Source organism: Python bivittatus, unplaced genomic scaffold, assembly GCF_059951505.1.
Source record: "Python bivittatus isolate LINGU-HERP-01145 unplaced genomic scaffold, Pbiv_v1 ctg000480_np1212, whole genome shotgun sequence".
Lineage (NCBI taxonomy): Eukaryota > Metazoa > Chordata > Lepidosauria > Squamata > Pythonidae > Python > Python bivittatus.
Window position 1 is genome coordinate 72,947,114 of NW_028277075.1, and position 27,767 is coordinate 72,974,880.

Here is a 27,767-nt window from a genome sequence, read left to right on the forward strand (position 1 = left end):
GTTTCTTCAGCCTAATGATGGCTTGCTTCACTGATAGTGACAGCTCTTTGGATCTCATCTTGAGAGTTGACAGCAACAGATTCCAAATGCAAATAGCACACTTGAAATGAACTCTGGGCCTTTTATCTGCACATTGTAATTGGGGTACTGAGGGAATATCACACACCTGGCCAAGGAACAGCTGAGAAGCCAATTGTCCCATTACTTTTGGTCCCTTAACAAGTGGGGGGCACATATGCAAACTGTTGTAATTCCTACACCGTTCACCTGAGTTGGATGTACATACCCTCAAATTAAAGCTGACAGTCTGCAGTTAAGGCACATTGTGTTTGTTTCATTCCAAATCCATTGTGGTGGTGTATAGAGCCAAAGATGTTAGAATTGTGTCGATGTCCCAATATTTCTGGACCTGACTGTACTTCTTATATATTTAAAAAGTAATGGAGCAAGCAATATATTAAATTGTTTAGAGGGGATTTTAGCGCCTTTGAGTCAGTGTTGACTCCTGGCAACTGCCTGGATGAGTCCCTGCAGTTTTCTTAGCAAGATTTCTGAAGTGGCTTGCCCTTGCCTCCTTCCTAGGGCTGAGAGTGACTGGCCCAAGGTCATCCAGCTGGCTTCATGCCTAAGATGGGACTAGAACTCACAGTCTCCCAGTTTCTAGTTTGGTACCTTAACACCAAAGATAGTACTTGACTTGCAATCACAATAGGGACCGGAAAATTCATTGTTAAGTAGTGCAGTCATTAAACAAGGAATCACATGACCACACCCGATTTTACATTTTTTGCAGTGGCTGTTAAGTGAATCACGTGGTCGTTAAGCAAATCACAGTCATTAAGTGAATCAGTGGTTCCCCACTGATTTTGCTCGTTCAAAGCTGGCTGGGAAGGTCGCAAATGGTGATCACGTGACCCTGGGATGCTGCAACTCTCATAAATGCATGCTTGATGCCAAGCACCTGAATGTTAATCATGTGACTGCAGGGATGCTGCAACAGTCGTAAGTGTGAGGACCAGTCTTAAGTCACTTTTTCCAGCACTGTCGTAACTTCGAACGGTTGCTAAATGAATGGTCATAAGTCAAGGACTACCTGTACACCAAACTGGCTCTCATAAATAGTGGATATAGAGTCATTTTAATATATTACAGAATAAAATAGTATATAATGCAAGGGACAAGACTGTAAAAAAAGTAGACTAGATGTACACTACTTCATCCCTGCCCTTTATACAAAAATAAATATTTGTGGCAAATTCCCCTGGAAGAAACTGCTTTTAAAACCTGTACTGATTCTGCACTACGCTGAAGAGAATAAAAATATCTCCTCCAAAAATTTTACAGTACTTATGAGTGAATGGATTGTAATGTATTGCAGTGTGAAACCATTGTTGAATGTCAACACAAGTGCCTGTTAAAAAAAAAAACATGAGCCATTCCTTGCAAAAATGGAAAAAATAAGCTTGGTTCCCAAGAAAGTCTGAGGTATATTGTTGATTAGCTGAACAGCACCCTGCTCAACTGAGGATTCCTGGTCCTCTCACTAAAAAAACAAAACAAAAAAAAAGGCTTTCTTGCTTACCCTAACGAATTTCCTCCTTGCTGTTTTTACAGTGCCGCCTCTTCACTTCCTTTCTACATTTTTTGAGGCCTAATCATGGGAGGCCTCTCCCACCCAAAGGAAGAAGGCAATTCTTTTCAGGTTTATTTGGTGCCAATTTCCCTGTCCCTTCAATCCATAAACACAACAATTAGTTGAAGTTGGATCAGGACAACCCTTCAGACTGGCCTGATGGTATCTGACCTGCCTGGGGGAGGGAGAGGGAGAAGAGGCTGTGGATAAGAAAACCTGACCCTTGCAAAGCCATTTGACAGTAAAATGAAAGACAACCCAATTCGTTTTGGGAAGACTGTCAGTGAAATCCTAGCAGTGTCTACTCAGGAGGGATAAGTTTAACTAAGGTCAATCGAGCTCATTTTGCCTCGATGTGACCCTAAGCTAGGGCAAGGCTGTTCAAACATAATAAATACGGACAAAATTACACGGTAAGATGAGCTCCCATCCCAGATAATTTGCGCTTGAACAACACAAACATTAAATTAAATTTTTTAAAAAATTATAAAGTGCCTAATGATACCTAGTGTTGTTGGAATACAGTAAACACTTTCTAGAAAGATGAGGATTAGCTACACGGCAGGCTAGAGCTCACACTGTATATTCTGTGCCAAAGGAAAGGCATTCTGCACATGCTCAAGAGCCTTTCTTTCTCGATTCCCGTGTTCCACAGCTGAGCCTCGACGAGGTCATTCCCCTCTGGAGCTAAACCCGCCATCGAATGAAACGCTGCGCTAAATGAGATATGCTTCCTTCCCCTGCAAAACTTATGCATCTGCAGCCGGGAAGATAGAGGGCTCGGCGCCCACCCGACCCGCAGCAAGCGAGCCGAGCCAGCGCACCCCCGTTTCCTTTTCTTTTCCGTATCGGGAGGCGGGCCGGGAAGCAGGACGTTCCCGGGCATTTACAGCGCCTCGGTCTGCGCCTGCTGCGCTGCCTGGGTTCCCCCCGTTGCAGGCGGCGGTGACGCACAGGGTGCTGCTGCCGCTGCCGCCCAAGCCCTCCGAGTGCGGTCTTCTCGCGTGGGCTGGCGCTGAGAGCCAGGCCGGAAAAGTGCCCGAGCTGGGCCAGGTTTCCGCGCCCCGGCCGCTGTCTCCTCCCTGCGCCCCGGAGGCCCGCCCCTTCTTCTCAGCCCGCCGCTCTCTGGCTCTGGGTCGGCCTCGGGAGCCGCAGCGCACCCCGGTCAGGCCGCGCGGCGCCCCTCCCTCGCCTCGCCTCGCCTCGCCTCTCGGCAGCGCCTCCGCCACCGCAGCGGGCCCAGCGCAGAGCCGAGCAGGACGGGAGCTGCTGCTGCTGCCGCCGCCGCCGCCGCCGCTGCCGCTGCTGCTGTTGCTAGCTGGGCAGCCGTCACCCGGGAAGGCCTCGGGCAGAGCGGGACCGGAGCGGAGACCCGGCCAGGCGCGGGGACATGGTGACGGGATGGCCCGCATCGCAGACACCTTCCCTCTGCACCTGCTCGTGTGGCACAACCGGCACCAGGCGCTGGACAGCGAGCTGCGCAAGGGACAGGTACGGCGGAGCCCCCTCCCCAGCCCGGGACGTCTGTTTCTCTGCCCTGTCCCTCCAGTCCAGCCTGCCTCCCCTCGCAGCCCGAGCAGAGGTGCGCAGGGAGAGGTGGACGTGATGGAGGGAGTCCCAAGCTTCAGTTCATACTCTTGCTGTCAGGGGAGGGGGCAGTGAACGAGGCCTGTTATCTGGCCCTAATCCTGAGATTGCTACTTCTAATCTAGGTTTCACCTGTATCCCTTTGAACCTGCTTCTTCTAATGAATTTCCCTCTTCCCTTCCTGACATGGAAAATGTCCGAAGAATATTTCCAGATATTGGTTGGGATCATTCTTTTCCTCAGTCTCAGTGTAACCCTTGTGCTGCATCTCCATGATTTCTCTCCTATCTCAAAATTCCCTTTCCTTCCCCCTCATTACAACGTAAGTAGCAGTTGGATCATAGTTACATAGATAAGTATCAAGCCACACTTGACTTGGAAATCCCCACATTCTAGACCTAGCTTAACAATAGAAACTTCAAAGAAAAGAGTACTCCTTTTTGGCAGTCTGCTTGAAATCTCACAATCTAGCATGCCTTCCATCATATTTACTCTGCAGCTTCCCCCAGACAGGGTACACGTGGGCAAACCTTGCTAAGGATCACATTTAGTTGGTGTACATGCCCCTGCTATGCTACTGATTATAACATCCTCTAGTCAGAGGGCAAGCTTTTCCTACTTCCCCTTCCCATTTCAGCTTCTTATTCAGGACACATAATGTACAGATGGCCACCATTTTGGGAAAAGGTAAAATAATTATTAAAGTTAAACATATGTGTGCCCAGCTGACCCAGGCTCTTTCTTTGGCCATTTCTACACTTTAAACAAGTAAAAGGAAGAAGTCACACTAGTGGCTTAGAGTGGTATTCAACTACGGTTGCCATTACGGTCATCATTACTATTAGATGTATACAGGGATGGATGGATGACTCTAAAAGATTCTGTCAGTCACTACTGCAAATCTTACTTTTTGTTTTTTTAGTGTAGGCTGTTTCAGCCTGTGCCTGTTTGTGCTTTCTCCAGTGTACTGTTAGTTTAACATTATAAAAAATGCTTTGCAGATTTCACTTCCTGCTTGTCCCCGCAGATTAACACTATGCATTGGATAGGCACTTGTGTTAAGAAAAAATGGTAGAGATAGACAGTCTCAGATTGGTAGTTTGTTGGATTCCTGCCCATTTTATATATTTGTTTTCCTACCTGGAAGTTAAAACAAGGAGAACAGTGCCATCAGAACACCTTGGCTATATATTATAGAGAGAGTTTTGCCTGATAATTTATTTGGAACTGAGCAAAATGGGGATCAGTTGGTTTGGGTTAAAAAAAGTCTGGGATAGGTACTGATAACTTCAGAAGAAATTCCCACCCATCCTTTTTCTGAAGGAAAAAAGAGGAAATTATTTGGAGCATCTGGGAAGGTGAATTTTGGAAAAAAAAAATAAAGGTTTTGAGAAATCTAGCGAATCAGATACTTCTGGAAGTTTATAAGTATGATGCTAAAGGCAATTACTGTCTCCTGTTGTTTATCCCTGTTTTTTCCCCCCTATCTGTTACAAATGTGGAAATTGTGAAGAAGAGTGTGTGGGAGAGCATAGCATACCATATTGGGTCAGGACAGAGTAATAAGTTTACGAATGGCAAATGATTTGGGGTGGAGTTGGAAGCCTTTTGGGCAAGTCCCTCCCTCCCTCCCTCCCTCCCTTCCTTCCTTCCTTCCTTCCTTCCTTCCTTCCTTCCTTCCTTCCTTCCTTCCTTCCTTCCTTCCTTCCTCTGTTCTATATAAAACAGATGTGAGGTATTCAGTGGTTAAGTTCAACCCCCTTATTTCTCTTGTATTTAGTTGGTGATTTTGGATTCCTCCATTAGTGAGTCAGTCAAATATCTCTGAAAAATTTACAAGAGGGGACAAGACAACAGTTTCTGCCCCCCAACACTCATTTTTAAGCTGAGCCTTGATGACAGTTTCTCAGAGATGCAGTTGCAATTAAAAAGCAAATCCAATTGTTTCACTTCTTGTCTGGTCTTGACACCTTTTGTCAGAAGGGAAGAAAGATTGTTGGTGTGGACAACCACCTTTAGTGTAACCCTGGAAGGTAATACTGCAAGACTCTTTCATCAGGAAGCCAGAATGTAATACCAGTACAAGATTACAAAATCATTCATGGGCTGTAATATCACTATGCACTAGTTTACATTAAGCAGCAAGGCTGATTCTTCAGTCCTTCAGCTAGTGGATAAGACTATATTACAGTTCCTATTATTGACCTTTGTGTCAGTTCAATTAACCATGTGAATTATATCTAATCATGGATGGCCTTAGAGATAAAGAACAGCAGTATCTGAGAACAACTGCTGGGTGAATGACATTCTTTAACAGAGGATATTTGGACAATATTGAATTCACAAGATTGAATCCTAGCACTGAAAATCAATTCCAGGGCTGAGCCTGCAGCTGATGTTAAAACCGTTGCCTGTTTTATTTGTAAAACATTTCTTCTCCAGATCACTAATTCTTTGATTCTGTTGCAGCATGATATTGAAATGCTTGACCCACGTGGCCGAACACCCCTGGAACTGGCAGTGTCCCTTGGGAACTTGGAATCTGCCCGGGTGCTGCTGCGACACAATGCCAGTGTGGGTCAGGAGAATGCCAATGGCTGGACAGGTATGACGTAGTTGAAAGCCTGTACTGCATGTACAGTAGAGGAGTCCCTCCTTCACTTCCTGGCTTCTGTGCCAAAAGGTTATTAGTTTGCATGAATTTGAAAAATATCTGCTTAACACTGTGAAAAACTGCTGCTTGTTGGGAATGACAAACCTCCTAGCCTGGAGCACTTAAAATATTTTGGGACAGATTATCAAATGGGAAATATGGGAGTTGAATTCTATTGCATCTGGAGTGAACCAGGTTAAAGAACACTGGAATAGTTAATGTGGACTCAAGGATAGTCTTTTTTAAAATAAAACAATTTCTTATATGGTAGGCAGGGAGAAGCAGAAAATTGGAAAGGGTTGAAAGTTGGGCAGAAGAAGGCAGAACTATTGAAAAACCAAGGGCTTGTGACATCAGGTCTGCTGTGAGGAATGTGCAGTGAAGGATGGAAACCATTATTTTCTCATGAGACAGTAGAGCCTCACTTCTTTCTAGCTCTAGTCAACTTTTTATCCTTCACACTTGTTGCTAGGAAGGGAGGAGCTTGTCCAAATGGCTCTGTGAGGCAGCCATAAATGCTTCTCATTATATGTTTGTTTTAAGACTGCCAATATACTACGTCTAGTTATTAATCACTCTAGGCTTTAATTTGAATTTTTTAAATTACATCTAAGGTATAAAAAAGCAAATCTGTGAAGCAAAAACATAACAAGAGCAATATAGATCAAAACAATAATAGTGATCATAATAAACAGTTAAAACATTTCCTGAAATATCTTGCATCATTATGGGATTATGCTCATGTTCAGTTCTCCTGAGAAAATTTAGATTTCTCTTTCAAGAACAAAAATGACTTAACCAAATGTGCTTTGGTGAAACATTCTTACCAAAGCCACCTAATGCTGATGATTTATACCTTAGCAAGGGTAAGGTATAATTCATTCATAATTATTAAAACCGAAATCATCTGGACCAAATATATTCAGCAAGGTCATCTTCATATTTCAGCAATTAGTTCATTTTGAGATCTATCAAAGAGGTAAGTTTGCTCAGGACTGCCTGTGTTTTGTGGCAGTTTAGATGTTCCATTCTACTAGTGGAATATTTAAGTTGGAGGTAGAACAGTAGGCTTTCTACTTCTTGTAATTTTCTTTGGATTACTTTTCCCACTCTTTCTGCTCAGGCTCCCAGAACCCTGCATTGTCAGCCTAGTTTGAGCACAATCCTAGTTCTTTTGGCAGTTAGACATTTCCTTTGGACAGATAAGAGGTTGTCTCTGATTCTGCTAATTGGGAGTGAAAATAGAGGAAAAACCCATCTGGGATTAGACATGAGGTGGGGCATGATGAGACAGAAAGAGGACCCAAGAAGCCAGATACTGTCAGGATTTTCATTTGTGAAACAATTTGTGAATTAAGATGGTTTCATCAAGATACTTATTATTCCTTTATGCTCTTTCCCTGGCATCTAGTCCTGCAAGAAGCTGTAAGCACAGGAGATCCAGAGATGGTACAGTTGGTACTCCAATACCGTGATTACCAGCGTGCCACGCGGCGACTGGCTGGCATTCCAGAATTACTCAACAAACTACGCAGAGTATGTACTACTGTAATCTTCCAGATGAATTGCAGTGTTTTCCATTCCCCTCTGGGGTCTGCAAATGTTTTTCTTGGGATATCCATCCCATGGCCTTATCAAAAACCTTGCCAAAAGTTGTGAGGAGGGGATGAAATTAAACCTTATCAAACACAGTCTCTTATGCAGCTTTCCTCTATTTGGTGCTTCTCAGGAAAACATGTTGGCTTGTGAGTTATGAGAGATGTAATCTTGTACTTTGGAAGAACATACATTTGGAGAAGTCTGTTTTTGTGGATTGTTCTTCTGTTTTTCCAAAGATCTGGTTGCATTTGCATTAAGAAAATCATAGTCTAGATAATTAACATCAGTGTTACATCCTTTACTTCTGTCCCAAGTAGGTGCATTAATATAATATAATATAATATAATATAATATAATATAATATAATATAATATAATATAATATAATATAATATAATATAATATAATATAATATAATATAACTATTCCTTTCCCATATTAACTTGTAGGAAATATGTTTGAACAGCACACTTTCAGTATGTCAGAAATAATTGCTGGGAATCTTGAAAACATCAGCACTGACCTTTTAATCCTTGCTTCTTCAAGGTGTTTTGAAACACTCTTGGCCTTGCTAGTTGTACCCAAACCTAATTGCACATTGTGCTCCCACTGACAAAAGGTTAGTCATGTAGTGTTAAAGCCCTGTCTCATTCAGAGGAAAACACACAGGGATTGGATCTTCCTGCCCCTTCTCTCGTTTGTACTGATCTCACTTCTGGTATGTAGTGATCTAGTTTTCCATTTTCTCAGGCCCCTGACTTCTATGTGGAAATGAAGTGGGAGTTTACCAGCTGGGGTAAGTCAGTGCTTCAGATGTCCATTTCAGCTAGTAAAGAGAAAAAGATTAATAAAAGATAGAAAAGATGGCAAGTGAAGATTTGAACTAAGGAATGAGGTTCTCTTGTTTGGTTATCACTGCTGTTTGTAATAAACTTGGCCACTAACTGTCCATAAGTACATCACTGGCATTGCACGGGGACTAGCCTTTGTTTTGTGAGAAAAGGAATTCTGCCTTCTTGTTCTACAGTCAGTTTAGTGGCTTCTTCCGTGGGCAGTCTATCCAGGGGGTTTTGACATGTGATAACACAAGTAGTACTCCAGAGTTTTAAGTGATAATTTGGAAGGATGGGAAGGCCTCAGGCATTTGCCTCAGGGAGCTGTTTAATTTGTTGTTTACCCTTAAGCATGTTGCTATTTCATCATACCCTACTTCACAGAGGCTATAATGCCTTCATGGAAGAACAGTCTTGTACAAGTGTGACTCATTATTTAATAGTTCCAGGTAATGATCCTTATGCCTCTGTTTATTCCCTTCCTCTCTATCCACAGTGCCTCTTGTCTCCAAAATATGTCCAAGTGATGTGTATCGGGTATGGAAGCGGGGTGAAAACCTGCGGGTGGACACTACCTTACTGGGCTTTGAGCATATGACCTGGCAGCGGGGCCGGCGCAGCTACATCTTTAAAGGCGAAGGTCAGAATATTCCTTTCTTGGGAGATCAGTGTGTGCTCAGTGACATCTGTGGTTTTCACAGGTGTTTTTCCAATATTGCATTTTCATCCTCTTTCTCCTTCCCCTGTTATTTAGATGAGAATGCTGTGGTGATGGAAGTTGACCATGACAAGCAGGTTGTGTACACTGAGACACTGTCGCTAGCCTTGCATGAGCCCGAGCTGATGTTGGCTGCCATGCAGCCTTCAGAGGAGCATGTAGCCAGCCGCCTCACTTCTCCCATTGTCTCCACCCACCTTGATACCAAGAATATTGCCTTTGAGCGGTGAGCTTTGGCCGACGGAAGGGAATGTATGAATCGCTGGCTGGTACTATCAGTGACTATGTATGGGGGATTGTGGGGGAGGAGCAGAGACATAGTGGTCCTGCATGGCAGTTGCTGGGGAACAAGAGCAGGAGAGTCATCTGCTTGGCCACAGTAAAAACAGAGCGTTAGACTACGTAAGCTTTTGCTCTGATCCTGTAAGCTGCTTGATGTTCTTATGCCATGTGAGGGAGCTAGGAGATCAAAACTGAAATGAGACCCAAGTTGGAAAGAAGGTCTCTTTGACTCTTTGGGCACTAAATAGTACTGCAGGAAGCCTTATTTCTGAAATGGCCTGAAGTTTATTATTACAAAACGATAGCTCAACACCCTTCTTTTGCCTTTGGTCTGGTTACTGGGAGATCAGGCTTTCTCACACAAGAAAATACTTGCTCTAGAGACCACCACTCATTCTCCTTAGTTAAGGCTTTTCAAGGGCAGAGATATGAGTAGGTTTGCCTGTCTATTTGTGTATTAACAGCATTTAAAGAAATTAATATTTTTAGGCAAGGGGTTCTCAAACTATGGGTCACATCACACCTGACTTACTTGGTCCCACCCTGCTGGTACAAATTGGCTGTCTGCTTATCCAGGCAGAGTAATGCATGGCCTGGCAGTGATCCAGCCATGTGTTTGCAATCCAGACTTGCACAACCAAAGTTGTATCACTGATAGAACTCATGCTGTCAGGGGTGACTGTAGGATTTGCTACCCCCATATCTCCCTGCTCCAGGGGCACCTTTGCCTCTTCGTTGCCCATCTACTGGGCATCCTTGCTGAACTCTCAACATGTTTTCTAGTCTGGCCCTTCCTTCTTGCCTGCTTAGCCAGCAGCTTCCATATACCCATCCTGGCTGGAGTGGGAGGGGGGAACAGCAGGGTGGATGAGACAAAGCCAGTGTCACTTGGGGTTTACTTGCACTGCACAGCCATTGTTCAGGGTGTGAGAGAACAGCCACTTTGTGAAAAGTGGGCAGAGCTGAGATACAGCAGCTATGATGTCTCAGCAATTCTGGAAAACTTGGCCAGGAGGAGAGTAGCACATTCCCCTCTGTGAAGGAAGGCAAATGTCACAAAAAAGAATGTCAGTGAAGAAATTCATCCTGTTAGCGTAGATTCCCCAGAGGATTCTGGGCACAGATAGGCACCAAAAATCTGCCTCCAGAAACAGGAAGGGTAAGTAGCTTATCCAGGCTATTGCAGTTCAAATAATGAATGCATTTGTGTAACCTCACTCATGAATAAAACTGTCAAACAGTGTCAAAGTTCCTGGTAGAGTCCAGTGTGCTGGATATGTACCAAAGACAGAGCAGGAGCATGGTCTGACAGGGCTCTGGCTTTGTGTGCACAATTGAGATGGCTTGTATGTGAGTTCTGACAGTAATCCAGCTTTTGGTGTGCAAGTCTGGGATTGCACACAAACAGCTAGAGTGCTGCCCAAATGCACTTTTGCTCTCCTAATGAAGCTGACAGCCAGCTTGCCCCAAACAGAAGTGGAGCTCTGTTTGACAGCGGGAGCCCTGTCAGAGCATGGTATGACCGTTTCATTCATTGTGGAGAGATCACACAAATTTATTTATCATTTCAGCACCACAGAGTTTGAGAAACTCAGCCTTTAGGCTGAAAGAGGGAGCCATTCTATGTGCGAATTTGGGTCATTGTCATATTTGACTCAAGTATCTTTCTGTTCAGGAACAAGTCTGGCATCTGGGGCTGGCGCTCGGAGAAAATGGAAATAATCAGTGGTTACGAAGCCAAGGTACAATTCTCTGCTTGCACCCTGTCCCTTCTTTGCATAATTGTCCAACATGAGTGTCAAGATTTAGCTTATCTTCCATATTTGTAAACAGCAGTGTTTGTATTGGAGGTGATCAAATAATATCAATGGCCTTGTGCTTCTCCAGGTTTACAGTGCCAGCAATGTGGAGCTTGTCACCAAAACACGTACCGAGCACCTGTCTGACCAGGACAAAACACGCAACAAAGGTAAAGCATACCTGAACTACTTCCAGTTTTGAACCCCTGTTGAATTATCCAACCCATTGTGCTGTAAATAATTTGTGCTCATGAAAGTTTCAGTACGCCATGCTCTCTGTCTAGTAGTTGTTGTTCTTGACCTCAGTTGTCTTGACCTCAGGAGATTTGACATGGAATATTTATTAATATTTCATTCACTTACTTATTATGTGTACAGGTAGTCCTCGAGTTATGACCATTCGTTCAGCAACTGTTTGACGTTGTGACGGTGCTGAAAAAATGGACTTACGACTGGTCCCTGAAGTTACGGCCATTGCAGTGCCCCTGCAGTCACGTGATCGTGATCTAGGCATGTGGCAACCCGTTTGCATTTACAACTGGTTGCCAAGAACCCTGCAATCACGTGATCGCCATTTGCAACCTTCCCTGCTGGCTTCCCACAAGCAAAGTCAATGGAGAAGCCGGCAGGGGAGATTGCAAATAACTCGGGTAAGTCTCTCCCATCCACCCTGGCCTTTCTTCGCTCACATGCACTGCACCCTACTTCCCCACTTCACTCGCATGCATGCACTGTGCCCTACTTCCCCCTTTGCTCACTTGCACGCCCCAGCACCCTCCTTCCCCCTTCACTTACAGACATGCACCATGCCCTGCTTCCCTCCTTTACTCACTCACATGTACATACCACGCCCTCCTGTCCTCTTTTGCTCGCTCACACGCACTGCAGCTTCCTTCCCTACTTTGCTTGCTCGCATGCACCAGTGCCCTTCTTCCCCCTTCACTTGCTCGCATGCACCACATCCCCTTTGCGTTGCACTGCAGCTCTGTGGCTTTGCAGGAGGAAGGAGAAAGCCTCACGAATGGCCAGCGGCTTCCAACTTGAGCTGCAGAGCACACGCAGGAAGCGCCTCTGGAGAGTTCTTCAGTGCCCAGAAGCACCCCTGGAGTGCTCCTTCAGCACCAGAAGCGCCCCTGGATAGTCCTCAAGTGAGCGAAGGAGGGAAGGAGGGCATGGTGTGTGTGAGCAAGTGAAGGGGAAAGGAGGGCACTGGTGCATGTGAGCAGGCGAAGAAAGGAAGGAGGGCACTAGTGCATGCAAGTGAGCAAAGGAGGAAGAAGGGCACTGGTGTGTGTGAATGGGCAAAGGAGGGAAGGAGGGCATGGTGAACGTGAGTGAGCAAAGGGAGAAGGAGGGCCAAGAAGCCCCTGAGCCACAGCATGGCAAGCAGCCCCACAGCCACGCAGTTCTGGGGCTGCTTGCTGCCCCACAAGGCAGGGTACAGGGCAACCAAAAGGGCAGAGATGCAGGGGGAGATAGGCAGGTGGGGGGAGTTGGAGGCAGTCCCTTACCTTACTGAGGCTCAAGGCTGGGAGGGACCAAGCCCAGAATGGCTTTGATTGGGGCATGTCCTTGGCTAGTGACAGTTGGAATTCACTTAACAACAGCCACAGGGATTGCCAGGATTGCTGTCGCTAAGTGATGCAATCATGCGTTGTCTTGCTTTATGACCGCATCGCTTAGTAACAGAAAGTCCAGTCCCAATTCTGGTCATAAGTTGAGGACTACCTGTATATCTTCCTTTGCATCCCAGAAGTTCAATACACTGTATAAAGCACTTCCAATGTTATCTCTCACCAACCCTGTGAGATAGGTTAAACTGAGAAATCGCGATTGGCCTGATGAACTTTGTGGCTCAGTTACTTAGGCTTGTTATGAATTGTTTATAAAGCCAGGGGGAGGAGAGAAGTGGAAAACAGTACAGGAAGAGAGATTATGAGTGACAAGATTTTAGGTGCTGGTCTTTGTGGCTTTGGAATAATAAGAAATTTACTTAGAAACATATGTGTAGCATCTTTTTATCTTCTAAAGTGTATATTTTGAAATCTTACACAAAATGCTGTGAGCACAGTGAGGTCTCAGAGGTACTTCTTGGCTTCTCATTGGTTCATTTATTTATGAGATTTGTGTGGCACTTTTCACTCCAAGCAATCTCGTGGAATTAAGTACTGTACTGTACTGTAAGTACAGTATCAAAACAACAATAAAATTAAAATGAAACACCAGGTAATATTGCTGGCAGTGCAGTTCTGAGCATTTTTTAAAAATAAATTTGGTGGGATTTATTCTCAGGTAATTAAATATAGGATTCCATTCTAAGAAGACAATAAATACAATTTATTCAATGTGCGTTACTCTTACATATGTAAATAATATAGGATTGCACCATTAAAAGTTCAAAAAATAAAACAGACCTTTTTTTAATCAGACAAAAACTGTATCTGCCAATGAAAACATGTTGAAAAACAGATCCATTCTTGCAGGTCTTCATTTTGCGATTGTGGAAGCCTCTGCTTCCTTGTTGCTGGATTTCCAGGACACCAGTGATTATACAGTAAAAAGAGATGAGTGATTTGCACACCTAAACTTCATCATTCCTTCCTATGACCAGAGAATATGCAGACCAGCTATGAAGAAAGTATACCATATACACTTGTGGATAAGCCAAGAATGTTAGGTTCCAAAATATACCCCAAAATCTGGGTTTAGCTTATATGTGGACCAGAGCTCAGATTTTTAAAAGACCATCACAGCCTTAAAATCATATGGTTTTATAAAAGATGATGTAACAGTTCACAGTTTCCTGCCTGTCACTGCAGTTAAACATTCAAGAGCAGAATATCTGTAGTTGGCTTATCCGTGAGTGGCACATTTTTTATAGTATTTTGGTTGAAATTTCTAGGGCTGGCTTATCTGCGGGTGGGTTTATCCATGATTATATACAGTACTTATTTTTCCTCCACTCATCTGTCCTATTCTCTGTCTTTCTTAATTTAGCAGTCCCCCCAACGGGGTTCTTGTTAGTATAAAATGAGTGGGCAAGGACATTTAGCTTTTTAGAGGAAAGGTAAGGTAGAAATATGATAAGTAAATAGTCCTGCCAACTGCTAACATACCATCCTATGGGACAAATTCTTTTGACACTTTATAAACTGCTTGTTGTTGTAAAGAAAGAGTATAGTTGGGAAGGCCAGTTGGAGTATTGCTATGCACCCTACTTGGGGCTGTCCTTGAACAGCGCTCAGAAGCTGCAGGTGGTCCAGAACAAAGTGGTACAGAGGGACAGTGTTGGACATGCTTCAAAATGCCCATGTGATACCACTGCTACATGAACTGCATTGATTGCAATTTAAGGTGCTAGTATCACCTATAAAGAGTTTCATGGCATAGGGCCAGGTTATTTGAGGGACCACTTATCTCCCATGGTAAGATCTGGTAGAGTTGGTGCGCTTTGGGATCCCTTGATCAAGCAATGCCACCTGTCAGGACCCAGGAGGCATGCCTTCTCTGTTGCAATGTCTGCCCTCTGGAATGATATTCCCCCAGAGATTTGTTTAGCTCCCTCCCTGATGTTGTTCTACAAGTTGTTAAAAGCCTAGCTATTCTTCCAGGCCTTGGGGTAGGGTGTTTGTAGAGTCCTGGGTAATTGGTTGTTACTTAATCTGTCTAGATGCTTAAGTTCTTCTTTACTGTTTTCTTATTTTAAGTGTAAGCTGCTCAGAATCATGTTGGCATTGCGTCCCTTAGGAAGCTTTTAAATTTCTTAAATAATTTTTTTTTAAAAATTAACAGGCGAATGGTGAACTCCTCCCCTTATATCCTGTATGGGTGGTATGCAGTTAAAGAGAAGGGCAGATTATGACCAGATAAACTACTGGGACACACATAAGCATTTTGGGACATGAAGCTTTTCCCAAAATAGTTCTGCAAGCGATGAAGAAAGCCACCAAGTTTCAATGTACTGTGCAATTATTATTTTGAATTATGTTTATATCTCTCTTCTCTTTTTCAACAGGAGAAATACAAATTAAGACAAATTGCTTTTCCACATAATAGAATAGCTTTAAGATTTGCATGAGGGGACAGCTTAGCTGGAGGCCCGGCAGGCCAATGAAAACTATTTTGGTTTTGTCTCTCTCCCCAGTGGTCTGCGGCTGCTAAGGGTCCAAAGAAAGGGTAGCTGGGGACCAAGCTAATCTTTGGAAGTTGGAGGAGCTTCATTTCACATTTGATTTGCAGTCTTGTGTAATTCTTGCACTATAATGTCAAAAAGTGTTCGTCTTGGGAGAAGGTGCTCATTTTAGTAGGAAAGAAAGAGAGATTTTCTATTGCATTTTGTCTCTTCAAGGGCTGCTGCTACTGCTAAAACACTTTCCTTTCTAGAGGTGTTTAGTCTAACAGGATGTTTATTTTAATATCCCAAGCACAATTCTATGCAGTGATCCACCTTGAACGCTGGTGCAAATAGATAGGATAGAAATGCTTCAAAGAAATAACATAAGCATCAGATAAAAATAGGTAATTGTGAGCTGAAGTGCTTCTTTGAGAAGAAGCATAGGACTTACTCTCGTGGATGTCCTCTCCTCACTATACAGGCTCCAAGACTCCATTCCAGTCCTTCCTAGGAATTGCCCAGCAACATGCTGCCCAGAATGGGGTATGTAGCAAGGTCAAGTTCCTTCCCTGCACAGGGAAAAGGGATGCTAGCTGAGGCATCTGCATGAGGAACTAAATGGGCAAGGAGGGGCAGCAACAAAAGACTTATGCTGGACCAGTTTGGTGGGACTGGTGGGGAGTGAGATTTGGTATTTATTTGGTATTTACAATTATTGCTAGAATCCTTTGCTTAGAGTAGATCCTGCTCCCCATTTTTCAGGCCCCTGTGCTGCAGTCAGCCAGTCCCACAAACCCAACATCTATTACCCCCGAGGAATACTTTGACCCCAACTTCAACTTGGAGTCCCGTAATATTGGCCGCCCTATTGAGATGTCCAGCAAAGTGCAGAGGTGAGTGCAGGTGGGGAAGATAGGGCAGCACTGATACAGTGGGAGATGCAGGATATGAAGAGTTAGCATTGATGTTTTTGGGGGGTGAGAATGAAAATCCACAAGGATGAGCACCAGGGCTAGTCTTTTGGTGTACTAAGATGAAGGAAATGAGGTTCTAGAAACTGATTTGCTTCTTATTTGCTAGGTTCAAGGCCACTCTGTGGCTATGTGAGGATCATCCCCTCTCCCTGGTGGAGCAGGTGACACCTATCATTGATCTGATGGCGATCAGCAATGCTCACTTTGCCAAGTTACGTGATTTCATCACCCTCAAGTTACCCCCTGGCTTCCCGGTTAAAATCGGTGAGAGAGATGCAAAACAAACTGGCTGAAAATGGGAGGGGCAAAGCGATGGTGCTAGCCATTGTAATGTGGGGCTAGAAGACAAATTGAGGCAGAGAGGGCAGGTGCAACAGGAGTATGGCAGGAATGATAGTAGAGAACTGGCAGACCTGGATGTAACAGCAGATCAGTGGTAACTGATACTTATTTCTGAAGGCCAGGTACTGAGAAAGAGAAACAGGAGGGCACTGTCGCTTACCTGATCTGAAGAAACATTTAGTTAACCACTGTAGGAATAGAATGCTGGACTAGATGGTTTTTGATCCAGTCCAGCTTCAGGACTCTTCTTACATCATTATATTCTTATTAATAATGTTTTGATGGGTGCTGTATGAAAGCAGCAAGAGACCTGAAAATAAACAGTTCCCATCCTCTCATTCTTCTCTTTCCCTTTTCTGTAAGTTTTCCCTGTCATTTTCAGAGATCCCTCTCTTCCATGTGCTCAATGCCCGGATCACTTTCAGTAATTTGTGTGGCAGTGATGAGCCGCTGAGCTCAGTGCGGATTTGTACTCCTATCCAGTCCCCCGATAGCAGCGAGGAACCAAGTGCTGGGGCAGAGGCAGCCAGCAATACTAAAGGTAAGATCAAAGGCCAAAGGGAGGCACAGCCCTGTCAAAATGACACCCAGTTCTTCTGTGGCTTCAGTGATATAGACTTTGGTAGGAGTGGATAAGGAGGAGGAAAGGAGTTTTCGGAGCTGGGAGAGGTAGTTCTGACAGTCCATACTGAGTTACTTGAAGAAGTAGTTGTTAGACAAAAGTATAAAACAAGCTGTGCAATCTGCATCCCATAAACTGCAGATGGGTCCTAGACCCTGTTTCTGTACCTCCTATAGCCCTCCAGAAATTATGCCAAAAATTTTCAGTAAACAAAAGGGTGAACATTCCTCTTGACTTTTTTTTTAGCAAAAATAGAAAAAATATGTAAACATCCAAGCAGACTTTATATATCTAAAATATGTTTTAAATCCAAAAACCCTGCAACCCAAGCCCCAAAGCAACCTCTTGAAAATCCCTGCCCCACCCACTTGCATGATAACATTGCATCACTACTCGTCTCACTGCTTCCCAAAACTATGCAAAAAATATACATGTCGCACAGTGGCTTCTGAAAGATTGCTAGCCCCTGCTGCAAGCAATTTGGAACATACTGGTTAAAAGAACTATTCTAAGACTGTGTTGTTCTTGTCCATAACCCCTCTCCTTCATCCAGTCATCTTACTCTAGGAATGATTCATAGCAGAGATCAGTACTGACCGTAAGAGCAGCAACTGGAATCATGAACTCTCATTTGATTCTCTCTCTTCCAGCTCAGAAATGCTATACAGAATGACTTTGGATGGAATTTCCCCAAGCTTTTCACAGTCTGTGCAGTGTGAAGCTCTGTTTGCCTAATTATGATTGATGCATGGAGCTAGTGAAACAATTTCTGGTTGTTGCTTTCATTTTAGATTTTACTGCTGTTGTTCTGGCATAGTAATAGATCACACTAATTTAGTCTTGTGCCTTTTACTATCCATTGATCTTCCTGAGAAAAATGAGCTCTGCCAACCTTTTGCCAACCTGTTATGTCTTGGTTCACCTGGGAAGATTCAGTGTATTTGCTTTAATTTTCGGAATTATGTGGTTTGACCAAAAAAACCCTTTACTATAGTTGTGGGGAAGTAAGGTAGAGATTATGTATTTGGCTGTTTTATGGCATTAATTAACACAGGACATAGTTAAATCCACTCATACAATATAATATTTGACCACAGTTTTAGACAATGTCAACAGAGAATTTAGACATCTTAATGGAGGATATGGTACTACTAGTCACAATGACTCTATACTAATATGCCTCTCGTTCCAGGTAGTAAACAGGAAAGAGTCATTATACTTACATTCTCTTTGTAGGCTTCCCAGTGACTTCTAATTGGTGGTGGTCAAGAGAGGATGCTATCTGGATATGTCTTTGGTTTTATATAGCACAACTGTTGTTATTTTCCCAGTCCCTGTTGCAATTATTGCTGTGTTATTCTCCTTGGCCCTAGTGTATCCTTTCCCCTGTGAAGTGGACCCATCTGTATTTGAGGTGCCCCAAGGCTACACAATGCTGGGCGCAGGCCGTACAGAGCCCATGAGGGATGAGGACGATGACTTACTCCAATTTGCCATTCAGCAGAGTCTCCTGGATGCTGGCACAGAGACAGATCAGGTGAGGGGAGGGCAGCAACTGGACTGTGGTGGGAAAGGCTTTGTGTTCATTTAGCAGAAAAGCATGTCTAATGGGTTCATCAAAACAGGGTCCATGTTCTAAGAAGGTTGTGTGGTATGAGACAGAAGTAGGATTGGACAACACAGCAAATGGACTCCCAAGTGTTGTCACTTACTGGAGATCATTCTTTGTTGACAAGTTTAGATCTAGCACTGGGGGCTTGACAAAACTTAATCTTATTGTTGCTTTTTATTGCTTATTAGGCATCAGGAATGGGGGGACCTAAGGTTAAGCATGGCCCCAGGCTATTCAGTAAGTCACTGACTCAGTTAGGGAACAAATTAATTACCCCAACAAGTTTTCAATTACTATCTACTACTGGATGATACCAGTTGCCTCTCTTTTGTTTTTACATCTTCATTCTCTATGTTTCATTAGGTCACCATCTGGGAAGCTCTAACCAACACAAGACCAGGATCCAATCCACCAACCTATGATGAGGAACTACAGTTGGAACGGTGAGTATTTGTGTAAAATGCACACTATCCATTCACATATATATCTAGCTAACCTGTCAGACTTGTTTCTTTTTTGTTGTGATGGAAGCAGTAGCTGCTACTAGAAGAACAGGAGTTGGTGGTGAGAAGGTGCCAGGAACTGCATAAATTAAGACAGTTGCATACAGTCTTCCTGATTTAAGTTCTCCACCTTTCCTGCACAATTATGTACTTTAAAGCAGAAATTGCATATATTTATCTAGTTTGCAGAATTTCTTCTGCTAGTTATAGGAAGGGACAAGAGCTATTGCAGGGCATGGAAGTTTCTCCCCCAGCTATTGGAGATTTTGTTCATCAGCTCATTTCTGGCTTCTTGGATACCACTAGCATGACTATGTAGTTCAGTTTGGTTTTTGAAAGAAATCTGATATTGACAGGAAGTAGAACTGTGACAGTTTTTTTCTTTAAGTGAAAATTTGTATCCTAAATAATTTCATATATTTGCTTAGAGATAAAATACTTAGGACTGAAATAAGAATTATACTTTGTTTTTTAGTTATTACACATATTGTAGGAGTGATTGTCTTAAAAATACATTTTATGTATTTTTATTTGTATTGTATTATATTTTTCTTTGATAAAGTGACTAAATTAGTGGACCAAGGAAATGCTGTGGAATCTAAGCATACTTAGATTTTAGTAAGGCATTTGATAAAGTAGACCGCAGCCTACTTCTTGGTAAGATAGAACAATGTGGGATAGACAGTACCACTACCAGATGGATTTGCAGTTGGCTGACCAACTGCACTCAGCGTGTCCTTAATGGAACTACATCTACATGGAGAGAAGTATGCAGCGGGGTACCTCAAGGTTCTATCTTGGGCCCAGTGCTCTTCAACATCTTCATAAATGACCTAGATGAGGGGATTGAAGGGGCGCTCATCAAATTTGCAGATGACACAAAGCTGGGGGGAATTGCTGACACTTTGGAAGATAGATTCAAGATTCAGAAGGATCTTGACAGACTTGAGTATTAAGTCCTATCCAACAAGATGCAGTTCAGTGGAGAGAAAAGTAAGGTCCTTCGCTTAGGCAGGAAAAACCAGATGCACAGGTACAGGATAGGCAGTACCTGACTCAACAGTAGTGCCTATGAGAGGGATCTGGGTATCCTGGTGGACCACCACTTAAGTATGAGTCAGCAGTGTGCTGCGGCTGCCAAAAAAGCCAGTGCCGTCCTGGGCTGCATCAACAGATGGACAGTATCAAGGTCAAGGGAACTGGTAGTACTGCTCTACACCATACTGGTGAGGCCACATTTGGAATACTATGTCCAGTTCTGGTCACCACAATACAAAAAAGATACTGAGGCCCTTGAAAGAGTGCAGAAAAGAGCAACAAAGATGATAAGGGGTCTGGAGGCTAAATCCTATAAAGAATGGCTAAAGGAACTAGGTATGTTTAGGTTAACAAAGAGAAGACTGGGGGGAGACATAGCAGTCTTCCAATACTTGAAGGGCTGCCACAGGAAGAGGGCGTCAATTTATTCTCCATAGCACCTGAGAGTAGGACAAGAAGCAATGGGTGGAAGCTCATCAGAGGGAGATCCAGCTTGGAAATAAGGAGGAATTTCCTGACAGTGAGAACTATTAAGCGGTGGAACAGCTTGCCTCTCAGAATTGTGGGTATTCCATTGCTGGAGGTTTTCAAGAAAAGATTGGACAACCATTTGTCCAAGATGGTATGAGGACTCTTGCCTTGGGCAGGGGGTTGGACTAGAAGACCTCCAAGGTCCCTTCCAACCCTATGATTCTATGATTCAATCTATGTATGGAAGAAAGAGGCATGCTATCTCTATCATGGGCAAGTTATTTAAGTACTTAAAACAGGCTGCTCCTTGAAAAATAACTGCTTCTGCTTAAATAGGGATATTTTTGAATTGATTAGAAACTTTTAACATTGGTTACTCAGTGTCTGTCCTTATCAATACTGCAGTTGCTGACAATAGAACAATTTTTTTCTGTATTTAAAACTCTGAACGGTGTGTTACAATCAGATGTGTATAACAAAATTCCAATAGCCTTTTTTTTTTAAGTTTTTTTTTTCTTTTGGAGAAACTGCTGTGGGTGGGGTATTAGGTTGAGATTTAGATCCAAAAAACAGCAAAGGTTGCTTCATTCTTCTTCTATATGATAAGTGCTTCCCCATCAAGCTATATTTCTAATATTTAAATTATATTTAATCTGGCATCACAGGCTTGGAATTTTGCAGAGGGAAAAGCAATTGACAAAAGGGGAATGGGGAGAGAAAAATTGCTGTTAGGGAAAAGAGATAAGGAACGTTGCCACAGTGTTCAAAACCATAAATCCTTTGTCTACTTTAAACTTTTCTAATAATTGTACATAAGAAAACCACTGACAAGTATATCCCTCTGCTATCAGATCTTCTCTTGATTTTATTTTACATTTCCCTTGAAGAAATTCTAATATCTCACAATAAGTTAACCATTTATGTTTGCTTATCATTTCTTGTCTATAAAATGCTTCTTGTGCTGACAGCCACCAAGACTTGTTTGGGCACAACCTGGATTTGTATCTATTCCATATTCTCAATATGGCACATCTAACGTAATGCTTTTTAAAATCTACATTAACCTAAGCTTTGTCATACCACAAATATCCATGCCACCCAAATCTCAGATCATTTCTTCTAACTCCAAAAGCCTTCTGTTTCTCAGCAACACCCACTTTTTCATCCAAACTAAACAACTAGCAGCAAAATATAATTTCAAATCAGATAAACCCAATCCTCCTCTTTCCCTTGCATCTTGTAACACCTTATATTTAATTCGTGGTTTTTTCCCCTGCCATACAAATTTAGATATATCCTTCTGCCATTGTTTAAATGGTGCATCAGTTGTCAAAACAGGTATTGTCTGAAACAAAAATAACATTCTAGGTAAAACATGCATCTTAATCACAGAGATTCTCCCCAGCAATGACAATTGCATTTTCTCCCATCTTAACATACCTTTTTTAACTGCATTCCATGTCTAAACATAATTGTTTTCAAATAACATACAATTCATATTTGTCAAAGTGATACCCAAGTATCTTCTTCTCAATCTTGAAGCCTGTTTTCTTCATCAATTCTGTTTGATCTTGTATTTTCATATTTTTGCTAACATCTTAGTCTTCTGTTTATTCATCTTAAAACCTGCTAATGCACCAAATTCTTTTATTTTAACCTTTAATGTTTCAATTCCCTTTAGAGGGTCTTCTAGAACCAACACCAAGTCATCTGCAAGAGCCCTTCAAGTCTCTTTTTTAATCTTTATTCCCACAATTCTTTCATCCTGTCTTATGTCTCTGTTCAGTATTTCAAGAAACAAAATAAACAGGAGAGGGGACAATGGGCAGCCTTGTTTTGTCCCTTTTTGAATCTGACAAGGTTTTGTTAGATCTCCATTAACAATTATTTGTGCTTTCTGTGAAGTAGAAATCATTTTACCCATTTTATAAAATTCTCTCCAGAATTCATATCTTCCAAAACTTGAAACAAAATTGTCAAAAGCCTTCTCTGGATCTAAAAAAATCAATGTGGCTTGCTTTTCATTATGTTGTTCCAAATATTCCAAAATGTCCAACACATTTCTAACATTGTCCTTTAACTATCTTTTAGGTAGAACCCTAAAAGGACCCTCGTGAATAAATTCTTGCAAAATTCTTTTCAATCTTTCAGCTAGAATAGTTTTGAACAACCTATAGTCATTATTCAATCGTTATATCAGTCTGTAGTTTCTTGTCAAGTCAAGTCTTTTCCCTCTTTGGGTACTAATTCTATATTGGCCTCTTTCCAACTCTCTGGCATCTTTCCTCCCGTAAGACAGAATTCATCTTGTTTTGTAGAAGTTGTAAAAGTTCATCTTCAAAACATTTATAGTACAAGCCTGGTAATCCATCTGAACTAGGCACCTTTGCTGGTTTAATTTTTTTATAGCTTCCAAAACTTCCCTTATTGTTATAGATCCATTCATAATTTGCCTTTGCTCCTCTGTAATCATAGGTAAATTTTGTTTTCTAAAATATTCATCTGTTTTTCTCCAAAGAAACATCATGTCCTTTATACAAATTGGAATAATACTGATGAAATGCTTTTTCTATAGCCACATTATCCATTAATTTAGTATCTCTTTTAATCCATTAATTTAGTTTTATTTTCTCTTTCTTTTTGCAATTTATATGCCAGCCATTTCTCTGCCTTATTCACAAATTCAACGTTTTTTTGCTTTACATAGTTCATTTTTACTTCCATTTCTCTTATTGTTAACATAGAGAGCTGTTGCTGTAAAAGCACCATTCCTCCCTGGAATTATTCTGGGAATTACTTTAGCACCAAACTACTGCAGCTTGAGAAAACAGCTATGAACACTCCCAGAGGGATCCAGGAGTGCTTTGTAAAAATGCAGTAAATAGCAATTTAGGCAAGCCCAAGAGCTGCAAATCTTGCAGCTTTGCAGCAAACCCATGAAAAGCCGCAGAGAAATGGACATGGTTTGTTTGATGACGTCAGTGCTCCAGTTTATCTCATCCAGAAAAGAGAAACAAATACATATATTTTCATATGCCTTAGAATAGCGTTCAGCTTATTCTGAGTGGAATTATTCAATTTGAAAATGCCCCTATAGCTCAGACTGTTGTTGGGGAACCATATGGTTTCCATGGTATATTTATGGAACCTCCCCAACCTTTGTATTAGCTACTGTAAGTATTTTATGTATTACAAATGGCAGGGCTTCACAAACTGCCATTCATTCCAAATAATGCCTGCTAAGCTGCAGAATAGGCCCTGGTTCTGGGATATATCATGTCAATGATGAACAACTTCAGTCGCTTCCAGTCCACTTCTGAGCATAAAGCAAAGATCCATAAAGCCCTTTGTGCCTGAAGTTCACCTTTTCCAGCATGGGCCTGCCTATGGATTAAATCCTTCTCTGGTTGCTCTACTACCCAAAGTAAGGTGGGTAACACCCGGGAAAAAGCCTTCTTGGTAACGATGGTGCCATCAGCTCAGTGCTCTCTCCCTGGGAGGTTTACCTATTGGATTAGTTTATGTTTTTTTTCAAAGCCAGAGAATTTTTTTTTAAATTTCCCCAGAATGTTTATTTTTTGCTGCACTATATTAACTCTACTTTGATCACCTGCTCCTTTCTAGCAATGTGCAAAAATTCTGTGCGTGAACAGTTCTGTTGCAGAACAACTAATTTGGAGTAGCCTGCGCCTGAACTGAAACTCCCATGTTTCAGGCGTTTTGATCTATGCATGGAAGAAAATGTAGTTGTTTTGTTCCAGGCAGAAGCATTTTGGGGTGAGGTAGGGAAAAAACTAAGGACTTTGGCGGTTGGAAGGAGGAAAGGGAAGGTCAGAGGTCAGAGGGGTATGCCAGATGGTGGAGATGAAGGTCTTTGGGGGCCGGCAGGCCATTGGGATGTGTCGTAGTGGGATGTCAGCAGCAGTGGAAATTGGGAGAGGGAAGGAAGGTTTTGGGAAGACTGGGGGGTGAACCAGTGAGTATTGTATGCACACTGGGCTGCAGAGAGAAAAGGCAGGTGACACACACCAAACGTGTCCTGCATGGATTCTGCTTCATCAGAAATCCAGAACAGTCAAAGCATTCTGTGATTCAGTTCTGCCAAGCCACAGCTGACCTGAAATGGCTCACCAGGTACTCCAGAATGTGATGGCTTTGTCCTGTGCTGAGTCAAGACCCTTCTCCAGTAGCCCTACTCCTTTTGTATTGGGTTGTGCAGGTTTCATTGTTTTTTTGGACATGAATAAATTTACACTGAAGGATAGCATATCTATTTTTATAATATGAAATACAATAAAATACTGTAAACAATCTGCCTCTGCTAGGACGAATATGTTTTCTTGTATTTGTCAGCATTATATCTTTGGAGTATATTTTACAAAAATGTTTGTAGAAAATTGTTAATGCACACAGGTAGTCTTCATATCCCAGCTCTTTTGCTCTTATCCAGTCTTCCCAGCTTGGTGCCTTTCACCTAAAATAAGAATTCAGAAAGATGCAATTGCAGCACATCTGCAAAGCAACAGGCTGGAGAAGGCAGCTATAGTCTCCACATTAGCATCTGAATAGGTGGTAGAAACAGATGAAGCAAATGCAGACAGATAATAAACTGCTTCCCAATCCACAGCTGCCTGTCTGGATGTCCAGATGTTTCTATAACTGTTTAAGTTAAACTGTTCTGTGATAAACAGAACTAATTCAGTGTGACATGTCCCGTTAGCTACTGTGTTTTAAGTATTTGATTAAATGAATCACATTCTGATTTGGAAATAGACTGGTGCAGGACAAATGAAAAAAGGTCACAAAATTGGAGAAGAGCCTTGTGTAATGGGAGGTAATGAAGAGTATCTGTCCTCAGGCAGTGGTCCGTAGTGTGAACACAGGTTTATTACAAGGACAAAAACGTTACTCCATCTTTACATGGGAAGTGTAGGAGATTCAGAAGGTGGTTGTTAGTAGAGAGAGTATATTATCAGTGCAAACAGCTTGAATCAAAAGCTGACACATTGACTTATTTGTACTGGCAGCCACAGGCTCTTTTGTATTTGTTGTGTGAAAGGAGAAAATCCAGATTGAGCTAGGCAATCAGAGTGCTAACATGAGAACATGGGCAAAGATATGTTTGAAGGCACTTAGGCAAGGTGGGCTGAAGCAGGCCTGTAGAACATGATCAGACAGAAGCTCAGCTGATGTCTCTTTTTCATTCTTGCCACAAAATCCATCTTCGTCCTCAGGGCCATCCAAGAAAGCATGTTCCTTCAGTCAGGGCCAGGCCTGGGCCCTATGGAGTCTGGAGGTGGCAATGGTGTGCCTCCTCCCGAGGGCAGCCCAGCTCTCAGCACCAACGGAAGCAGTTCCTCAGCTTTGCCTCCACCTTACCCCAGCTTTGATGAGCAGCTGCGTTTGGCCATGGAGCTGTCATCGAGGGAGCAGGAGGAACGGGAGCGCCAACGCCGTGAAGAAGACGAGGAGCTGCAGCGCATCCTCCAGCTCTCTCTGACAGAGAAGTAGCATCCCAGCCTGCTAGCAAGGGGCCCCTAAGCCTTGCTCAAGCCTCACACCACCCAGCCTAATTCTCCTTGCTGCCACTGTATTTTTAACCTTGGGTTGGGCTCCATGCTTTGCCCCCTTTCCTGTTGGGGTCAGGCTGGATGTGAGAAGACAGCACCTTCTGCATTTCCTGGGGTTCACTTGGTTCCGTCCTCTAATATTATTTCTTGTAAGTTTTTTTTAAACTGCTTTATCCTTCACGGAGGAAATGTTTTCTACAGCACAGAGAAGGGGAGTGGGAGAAAAGGAGCAGCAACAGATAGCGAAGAATGGAAAAATGATCAAAGGAGGAATTTCTCTTTTTCAGATGAGCTTGCAGCTTTTTGGAAGTGCTAGAAGTGTGCTGTTGCAGCTCCTGTCCTTGCATGGGTTTTGGCCTCTTAGGGATGGGGCAATAGAGAGGGTGGGATCCAGGTGCTCAATGCATTAATATTTGCAGTAAGACTGAAGTCAGGCTGCGGCGTGATGAATAATATTCCTGCTTTTTTTTTTTCCCCTTCCTCATCATGAGCTGCTGTTCTCCCCTCCTTCCCTGTGTTTAATTTATTTTATTTATATCTTTGAAGATATATACTAGAAAGGGAGTGGGAGTTGTGTACTTTTTTAAAAACTGAACCCAGTGGGTCTAAAGGGAAGAGCTGGGTCCACTCTTGAGCAGTTTTCTCCTGCTGTCTGGGGACCAGGCACAGGGAGCTCTGGGCAGCAGGAATACTAAATAAAAACATGAAATCAGCATCTGTTTTTGGTAGCATTCTTCAGTTTCATCTATCTTGGTCACATTCATGGTATTTCTGTGGCTCTTGTGATCATATTTCAAGTAAATTACTGAACAAGCTGATTTGTTTACTCAAAAGGAACCTGTGGTTTGAATGATCATGCCATGGTAGCATGTCTTAAGAAGGAACTAGTTCACAAAGAAGAGGTACTTAACCAATCAGGTTTGTGCAACATTTCCAGCAAGCCAAATGCATGGAATTCCATATGTTTGATAATCCCCCATTTTTATGAACTCAGTCAAACAACAGGAAATGATCCTATTTCCTATAGACTCAAAACTTGCAGTCAAGAATATATCCTATTACTTTAAATAATTATATGAAATTCTTAGCATGCATGCCTTCTTAGTCCCCCATCTTCCCTTTACTTACAGGGCTTTGGTGACAGTAGAAGCAATAAATGGCAGAATTTCCAGGTCAAAGACTAGCGGCACACCACTGAGATTGCTTGGAGTTTTACCAGACTCCTCCCCCAGCTGCATTTTCTTCAATTTTAGCAGTCACTTCTATCTCAGGTCTTTGCTTTTCAGGACACAACTTAGCTTACTCCATTTACTTTTGCCACTCTGTTTCTTGAGCAGCTCCCTTGCAATTTTCTCTCCCTGTCCCTTTAGCTCAGTCTGCCACAATTTATGTTCTCCCTTCATTGGAGGGCAGCAGGC

General features: G+C 42.6%; 1 protein-coding gene across 1 annotated transcript; it reads left to right on the plus strand.

The window, feature by feature from the left end:
• Nucleotides 1-2,619: 2,619 nt before the first annotated feature.
• Nucleotides 2,620-27,062, plus strand: ANKRD13D (ankyrin repeat domain 13D). The gene is made up of 15 exons (XM_015888565.2): nucleotides 2,620-3,124; nucleotides 5,690-5,825; nucleotides 7,285-7,409; nucleotides 8,222-8,267; nucleotides 8,801-8,944; nucleotides 9,059-9,248; nucleotides 10,980-11,046; nucleotides 11,192-11,273; nucleotides 15,699-15,760; nucleotides 15,980-16,110; nucleotides 16,298-16,455; nucleotides 16,916-17,074; nucleotides 18,529-18,692; nucleotides 19,131-19,210; nucleotides 26,014-27,062. The coding sequence occupies exons 1-15, from the start codon at nucleotides 3,035-3,037 to the stop codon at nucleotides 26,288-26,290; spliced, it is 1,911 nt and encodes a 636-aa protein (XP_015744051.2). The 5' UTR covers nucleotides 2,620-3,034; the 3' UTR covers nucleotides 26,291-27,062.
• Nucleotides 27,063-27,767: the final 705 nt, after the last annotated feature.

Coding starts and splice junctions, on each gene's coding strand:
- ANKRD13D (XM_015888565.2), top strand. CDS start 3,035: ATGGCCCGCATCGCAGACACCTTCCCTCTGCACCTGCTCGTGTGGCAC. Junction 11,274..15,698: donor GGACAAAACACGCAACAAAG/GTAAAGCATACC, acceptor CTCACTATACAG/GCTCCAAGACTCCATTCCAG. Junction 17,075..18,528: donor GGCAGCCAGCAATACTAAAG/GTAAGATCAAAG, acceptor CCTTGGCCCTAG/TGTATCCTTTCCCCTGTGAA.